The 8,672-nt window shown below is 47.6% G+C and overlaps 1 protein-coding gene across 1 annotated transcript in view; it reads right to left on the bottom strand.

The window, feature by feature from the left end:
* Positions 1-7,898, bottom strand: part of ARFGEF3 (ARFGEF family member 3) — a gene marked incomplete at both ends in the record, with an annotated part of 181,862 nt that extends 173,964 nt beyond the window's left edge. Inside the window, 2 exons of the mRNA XM_082855540.1 lie at positions 860-911; positions 7,814-7,898. Coding sequence (XP_082711666.1) covers positions 860-911; positions 7,814-7,898 — 137 coding nt within the window. The remainder of the gene's footprint in view (positions 1-859; positions 912-7,813) is intronic.
* Positions 7,899-8,672: the final 774 nt, after the last annotated feature.

The following is an 8,672-nucleotide window of genomic DNA, read 5'->3' on the forward strand; positions in this document are numbered from 1 at the left end:
TTTTAATAATTGCAAAGAAAAATCTGGAAACGATCCAAATGTCTAACAATAAGAAAACTGCGAAATAATTTATGTTGCAGCAGCCATACGATGGACATTTATGTGATATTTTAATTTGAAGAACATATATTGACATTAGAAAATGTTCTTCATATGGTGCTGACCGAAAAAACAAGCAGGAAACAAACTTGTAAATAAACCTTCATATTAATTTGTATGTGTGCTGGGGGGAAAGTCTATTAAGAAAATCTATTAAGCCGTGTTCAGTGGTTATCCTTAGGTGGTGTAATTATGGGTAACTTTCTTATTTGCTCTTTCCCAATTTCCACAAAAAGCATGTATTTCTCTCATGATGGTGGAGGAGGGTGGGGAGTGGGAAGTTGAGGAATTGGGGAAATAGATTCACTGTCTCAGGGCTGCTGCTGATGCCTATAGAGTTTGCGAGATGGTGTCCAACCAAGGGGCCAGTGAGAGCTTAAATCCAACCCACGTGGTGCAGGGCTGCTCTCCCACTAAGTGGGCGCCATTTCCCAACTCACAGTGGAAGATTCTGTCCACTGTCCACATCCACTCACTTAGATTTTGGTCATTTCTCTCCTTGACCAATTTTATCCTTTCATCCCTGACTTCCACAGCTGGTTCCTTCGGATTACTGACTTTATTCACTCCAAAGACAGGTAGAAATCAGTGCAGTCAGCTTCCCATCATGCTAACCTCATGAAATATCCCAGTTCACTGAGGCAAAAAAGCCACCAGTCAGCAAGTAAAATGCTATAAACCAGGGAGGTTTTCTGGCCCTTCAAGAGAGCACAGCAGGCAATTTTTACTTCCACTAATTATACAACTCCAGTCTCCTTACCTCAGCAAGTGTGGAGGGATCTTCACAATGGTATCCACGCTATCCAGGGTTTCTGCAAAGGGAAAATTACAAAATTAAAAATAAATATGTAAAGACTGAGAATTTAGATTGTATACAAATTTCACCATTAGTTTCTTTTTTCCCCCTGGAAATTCCTATAATTATAAATAGTCAATTCTCAATTATCTGCACGCAAATCATCCATACTTAAAAATCCATTTCCTTTGCTATAGCCCACGAGACTTCCTCTCAGAGCTTAAAGATTAGGACGCATTTCGCTTAGAGACAGAACAAATAGTTAAATTCCTAACCTGAAACAGACTGCCAATTTAATCTAGTTGCACCTGGCTAAAAATGTTGTATTCTTGCAATAACAATAGAGAAAGAAAAGCTATTTCCTTGAAAATACCGTTTTAATACCCTTAAATAATAACTTATACTTGTGAGAGACTTTCAAGTTCACAAAGCACTTTATGAACAGCTCATCTCACACACATTTATGACACGGCAGATGAAACTTTTTAAAAATCATACTATAATTAGGGATACTGACTGGGAGGCTCTCCCCCCAAGTCTCATGACTCTGACCTGGATGTTCAGTACTTTACCGTTGTTGTGGACTATTCACCCTCTTGCTGCCTCCAGTTGTTGAGATAATGAAACATTCACGATTCTCTTCAAAAATAAAAACTGTTCTATTTCAATAGCTCCAACAATCCTGCACCCAATTCCAATGTGTGTGTGTGTGTGTGTGTGTGTGTGTGTGTGTGTGTGTGTGTGTGTTTGCGTGTGTGTGCGCACGTGCGCGTCGGGTTGCGGGGGGATGGTTTTCCCACACCAACAAGCAATTCCCTGACAGCAGCTGGGTGTCCTCCAATTTAACTCAACTCTGACACGAACTGGAGAGAGCATCAGATCCCACAGATTTGGGCTCAATCCTACAAGCCTGTAACACCCCCCGCACCCCACCTTCAGATGCCAATCTCAAGTCCGGTTGTCACCTGGGCTTCTGACCGACTGGCTAGAAATTAAAGTTTCCAACAACCCCCTCCTTGGGTTTAACTAATTTGCTAGAATGGCTCACAGAACTCAGAGGAACTCTCACCTAGTAGATTACTGGTATGTTACAGGATATAACTCAGGAACAGCCAGACGCTAGAGATGCATGAGACAAGGTGTGGAGAAAGGGCAGAGAGAGTCCTTGCTCTCTCCGTGCACCACTCTCGCCAAATGTCCCTGTGTTCATTGGCCGGGAAGTGCTCCAAACCCCATCCTTTGGAGGTTTTATGGAGGCTTCATTACATAGGCATGATTGATTGGCCACTGGTGTTTGAACTCAATCTTCAGCCCCTCTCCCCTCTGTGGAGGTCAGGGGGGTGGGACTGAAAAGGATGGTTTTCCTGGCAGCCAGCCCCCATCCGTACGCGTGGTCCAACAATCACTTCATTAACCTAACAAATGACTCTATAGCTCTCTTCACTTGGGAAATTCCAAGGGTTTTAGGAGCTCTGAGCCAGAAACAGGGACCAAGACCAAATATATATATATTTCTTATTATAAATCACAACATCACACACTCCAACAGGTCTCCAGTTTTTCTGTTCAAACTCTTGCCTTCTCTCTTCACTGTTTAGAGTCAACAAGCCCTGTTGATCTGAACTATTTTTATTGGGGAAGGAGAAACATCTCTCCCCACCCTGCTAACAGATCAGAGGGAACAGTGGACACCAAATGTATCCCTGAGACTCAGGACTGAGAACAGGCCAAAACATGATGATAGCGTCTGGGCCCGCTGCGGTCCATGGGGCGAAACAGTGGGTGTACGCCAGACAGATAGCAAAATAGAAAGATGGATCAGTAGGGTCGGTGATGCTGTGGTCACAAGGCCAAGGGAGGAACTAGAAGGACTGAAGTCAGTTCTTAAGATGAGGCAGGATAATGAGAAAACAAAAGCCTGAGATGCAGATGCAGGGAGTGAGTCTGCACCTCATGGGTGAGTCCAGGCCATCAGTCAACAGGGCAGAGCCAGTGCCCAGGACAACTGGACGCTGCATCCCAAGAAGAGGGTCTGACGCTGAACAACCAAATCGCTGTGGTTTTCCTCATCACACAGAAGAGTTTATATTCAACTCAGGATGTACAACAGTGTCCAACTCTACAAGTGCTAACAGAGAGCTAGAGGAAAGGGAAAAGAGAAAGGCAGTCACAGAGCAGCCATAACAAGCCCATCCTGTTCCAGAAGGGACGCCGGGTAGGAAGCTGCATCGGGGGTGGCATGTCAGAGCACAGGTGAAGCCCAGGGACGTAAATGTGGGCATCGCATTCTCAGAAACTGCAGCTGTGGCTCTCAAAGTGTTCAACTCCAGTCGGGCTGCGAGTCAGAGAGGAGAGCTCACGGCTCATTCTTGTGAAACGCAAACTTTTAGGCTGGGGAGGAGCTGCAAAGGGGACGGAGCAGCTCAAGAGGTCGGATCACGAGGCCAAGGTCAAGTGGGGGCCCAGTGTGGCTGAGAGGACTGATAAGAGGGATGTGAGCATGGTCTGCTAGACTGAGGTCTGGGTACCTTATTCTTCAGTCGGTGGAAGAACAGAGGAGAAAGTCAGATCGCAGTGAGTTGAAAAGTAAGCAGGAAGTGAGGATGTGGACACAATCACTACATTCCCTTTTTTATTATTATTAATTTTTATTGGAGTATAGTTGCTTTACAATGTTGTGTTAGTTTCTACTGTACAGCAAAATGAATCAGCTATACGTGTACGTATGTCCCCTCTGTTTTGGATTTCCTTCCCATTTAGGTCACCACAGTGCATTGAGTAGAGCTCCCTGTGCTATGCAGTATGTTTAGTTACATTCACTTTTTAAGAAGGCTAGCTGTGAAGGTAACAGATGCTGTGGCTGGAAGGAAAAGCGGGTGGAGAGACAGACGGAAGGATGGTGGTTAGATAGACCATCCTTCTTCTCTTACTTGGTATTCAGGCCTCTCATTTTCTTTCTCTTCTCCATTTTCCAAATCCATTCTACAGGAGCTCCCTGATATATGCAAACACCTGAAGTTTCTAAAAGGGACATGGTCCAGTTCTAATGTTCTGCCATTCTATTTCATCCTGCCATTCCCAGCTCCCAAGCCTCCAGGATTGCCAGTGCTTGAAGGAGAATGCTATTCTTTCAGGCTCTCCACTCGCTGACCCAGTCCCTTGTTCTTTTCTATTCCTTACTGACAAAAGTATCTAACCTAGATAGCTTAAAATAGAGAAAAAGTACATACATGTTCCTTGCCCGTTATTATGCAGCCATTAAGAAAACTGATTTTCAGAGACATTAATGATAAAGTAGAAGAAAAGCTGAAGTTGAAAAACATGTAACAATCCGCCATATATGTAGAACCCTCTGCAGAAGGGAAATACTCCAAAATGTGATGAGTGTTTACTCTGGGTGGTGACATTATGGGTGATTTTAATTTTTTCTTTATAGTGTTTGAATATTTTTCAATATTCTAAAATGAGCATATGTAACTAGAAAACAAGACAAATATCACTTAAAACCCAAATAAGACATTAACACGTTGATTTATTTATGTGCTGAACATGTGCCTCTCATACTGTAGGTGCAGAAGCCACAGACAAGCATACAGTCCCTGTGCTCAGGAAGCTCACGTCTACACTGTAGACATTTGTTGCTTTCGTTGACTGGCATCCACTCCGCTGCCTCTGAAGCAGCAAACCCTAATTTTGTTTTGAGGAAGCCATCCTTCCCTGACTCTGGGATTTCACTGGGCCTTGTAGCCAGCTAGCTCAGAGGACTGGTTCAGGGATACATACTCAACCCATCAGGACGAAGAGAGAACTGTGACACCAAGGGCTGGGTGGGAGTGACTGCAAGAGCCCCACTCTCTTGAGATGATCCCATGATAGGCCAAGTGGGAAATGACCCCTTTCTCCTGTAAAGGCCTAAACGTGGAGATGCTCTCTCTCTCTCTTCTATGACAGTTTTAATGGGAGATGACTCCTCTGTCCTGTGATGGCCTAAATGTCTTTCTCCTATAATAGTCCAAGTGGGAGACAAGCTCTTTCTTCTGAGATGGAATAAGTGTGAGGATGACCCCTCTCTCCAATGGTACTTTTGATAAGAGATGACTCTTTCCTGGGATGGTCTAAATGTCATGGTGACCCCTCTTCCCTATAATGGCCCCAAGTGTAAGATGACCCGTCTCTCCCATGATGGTCTAAGTCAGAGACGATCCCTCTCTCCTGAGATGGTCTAAGTGTGCTGATTCATGAACCCAAAGCTGTGGAGACTCATGCTGAGAATGTTCATCATCCCAAAAGAGCAGAGCGAGGTCCTTGAAACAGTATCTAATTCCTGAACCAAACTCAACCCACAGCTAGCCTTCCAAGGGGTATTTAGTTCATAGTGAATACATGCTATTTTGCTTAAGTCTGCTTGAATCAGGTTTTTTGGTCTCCTGAATCCAGTATATTTCTCAATCATCCTGCCCCTAAAAGAGTAGCTTTGTGCATAACCAACTATAATCCCCAGCAGCAGGTGCTATAAGAGGGTCCTGACAGCAGGGCTCAGAGCCCAGAGGAGCAACTGATTCGATTGCAGAGCTCAGGGGAGGCTTCGTATGCGAGCTGGGCCTTGGGATTCTGGAAAGGAAAGCTGTGGCAGAAGGATTAGCACAAGCCCAGGCAGAGAAGTGGGCAGCACATGGCATGTACAAGAAAGTACGTGGCTTACTGGGGACCGACGAACCCTTGCTATGGGGGCGATGGGAAAGAAGGCTGGGGCTAGATTCCAAAAAGCATTCTAAGGAATTCACACTTTACTCTAAAAAAAAAAAGTATGGGGGTTGAGGAGTGAAAAGCATTTTATAGCCAAAAAAAAAAAAAAAAAAGGAACAGTGGAAAATGGACTGGAGTGGGAAAGAGAACAGGAAACCATACCTTCATGTCTTTGTTTCCACCTCATTCTCCCTCCAACATACCCTTCTAACAAACTAATTATAGGGAGAGAGCATTTTATTCATCTTTCTATCCCCACTGCTCAGTACAGAGGAGGTCTTAATAAATCTTTGCTACATAAATGAAGAAGAGAAGAAACCCACAGCTTACCCATTCTCCAAGTCCAATTTACTTCAAAAGCCCCACCAGCTCACACCAATCCCCCCAGCACACCCCTGACCCCACATTCATCCCCTCTTCTTTGATCTCTTTTCCTGGTTTACTCATTCCAACCTGCACAATGAATTCCCCACACTGTTATTTAACTGTTTCATGAGCTCCCGTCTCTTCTTGCTTACTAAGAACAGCCACTAGGAAAAGAATCACATCTACTCTTCCAGGCAGGCTGGACTCCAGGCTCTGCTCAGATCATCTACCTGCCTCAGCTCTGGGCTTCCCAGTTACTTCAAGGACCTAAACTAGGCAACACTGCACTTTAACTTAACAAGATGTTGAGTATCGACATGAAAATTAAAAATACTAGATTCCTCTCCTCCTCCCTGTTACCTAAGTCTGCTTAACTTACAGCAAAATAATAACGAGTACAAGGAATAGCATGTTTAGAGTGCAGTCAGCCCTCCTTTATTATGTTACCCAGCCATCTGTGACCCTTCATTAGAGGCATTTGAGAGTCTACCCAGATCACTCTGCTGAATGACAATGGCAATGCAAAAATAGTACTGTGGCTTTAAGAGCCTTGCTTCTCTCTTATGTACCTGGTCCATTTTTTTTTCCTCTAACAGTAAACAAATGGTCAAGTTCTGATTCTGCCTATGAGATAAACTTCCTAGACAACATTCTAGGAAATTTTGTGATGATAGGCAGACATAAAAAAAAGAAAATGATGTGGCTGTGTACACACACACTCAAACGTATGTGAATTCAGACCTAAATATTAACCGAGTCACCACCTAAAGCACCATCAGAATTCTCCATTTAGTGGAAAACCTGCTAATAGCCCTTCTCTACCTCCTTTCAGGCAGTACCACAGTACAGTGTCATGACAAGCACTGATGGCTCTTTGGTTGAGAGAGAAAGGGATTCAATTTTATGTTTTAATTAAGTGGCAACTGAGGGATCACATGCAGGCTTGGGCAAGGCCAGAGGCCAAGGGAGCTGCCCTGGTTTCTCCTTCGCCTTTCCTTTTTTTTTTTCTCCTTAAGCATCACTGTCACCTGAGCATGCTCCCGATCTCTCTGCATTCCCACCCAGACAATTTTGATTGCCCACGTTCTTGCCTAATTGGAATGTCATTCAATTTTCTCCGAGGTTGAGTTCTACAACCCGAGTCTGATGGGAAACACAAATTTGCTACCTGGAACTTCTTTCAATGCTTGCACAGCTCACAAATCTTAAAATCCCACCTGTCTGAAGGGCAGACGACAACAGAATTGCAGAGGTAACACCATCCCACCCGTACGTTATTCTTCATGTAGAATAACCATGAAAGCTAATACTTAACAAGCTGGCCTCTATCAGGAGAATCAAATTAAACAAGCTATTCCTTCCCGGTTACACTCGCCAAGGTTTTGAGATCGGGGTTGATGGTTCAACTTCCCTCTTGCCCACAGGCGCTTCGGAATCAGGCCCCTGGATTCCCACCGGCTTGCGGTCCTGACTCGGAGATGGGTGACCACCGTCAGCCGTGCTGGGGATCTGAAGAAAGGGGCCGCCCAGAGGGGAGGACGGCGTTTCCCCGTTAAGGTTTGGAAGATGATAAAGAGACCAGAGAGGAGGCGGATGGATGTCAACGCCCGAACCCAAATTCGCGTATCACACATCAGTTTACCGAGGCAACTCTCGCAATTGCGCGAAATGCTTCGATCACAGATGCTCAGCGAAAGCCCCCCACGCAGAGGGGCCATTGCAGCCAGCCCGCGCGACCCTCCGGCGGCGGCGAGCAGGACCCACCGGCAGGTGCCCTACGCCCCGCGCCCCGCTCGGCGCGCTTACCAAGGGCCCAGGTGCAGCTCTCTTTGATGGCTTTGTACTTGCTCCCGGACGCTTCCTTCTGCAGCTTCCTTAGGATCTCTTCCATCTTGACCTTCGCCGGGGGCCGGCCGCAGACAGCAAGGGGAGCGCACGCGAGGCCCCGTGGGGACGCCGCTGCCACCGCAACCCGGCCCTGGGCGCCTAGGCTGCCGCTGCGCTCGCCCCGCTCCGACCCCGCGCGGCGGCTGATGAATCACGCCCGCTCCATGCAGCGGCCACGTCAGGCCCGGGGCCCCGCCCGCCGCCCCGCCCGCCGGGTCAGGTGCGCCCAGCGCGCGGCGACGGCCACGGCGACGGCGGGCTGGGGATCGGAGGCCGCGACTCGGCCCCGGCCCCCGAGGCGGTCCCGGGGGCACGGAGGCTCGCGGAAAGGTGGAGGTGGACGTCCTGGGCTGGTTCGCAGGCTGGGCGTTGGCCGGGCTCGGCCCGAGGGAGCGTCTGGCTGCGGCCGGCAGCGGGCGGGGAGGGGCCTCGTCGCTGCTCCCGCCACACCCCCATCCGGAGCGGGCGGAGTTGGAGCGGCCCGGCCCCGGCTCGCTGAGCTCCCCGCGCCGGGTGGCGTGGCGCCCTCTGCGTCCCGCCGTCCAGGCGCTGCTCCCTCGTTAGTGATGAGCAGCTCTTCTGGGCCACCCTCTGTGCCAGGCTCGGGCGCTACCTGTGAATAGACTGTGATTCTGCCCAACCATGTATTCCACGCCATCTCACGTGTGTGTGTGTGTGTGTGTGTGTGTGTGTGTGTGTGTGTGTGATGAACATCCTCATTATACACAGGTTAAGGTACTTCCCAAAGCAACAAGATTTGGACTCGAAACACACTCTT

The sequence above is a fragment of the Leucopleurus acutus genome (genome assembly GCF_964270905.1).
Source record: "Leucopleurus acutus genome assembly, chromosome: 15".
Taxonomy (NCBI): domain Eukaryota; kingdom Metazoa; phylum Chordata; class Mammalia; order Artiodactyla; family Delphinidae; genus Leucopleurus; species Leucopleurus acutus.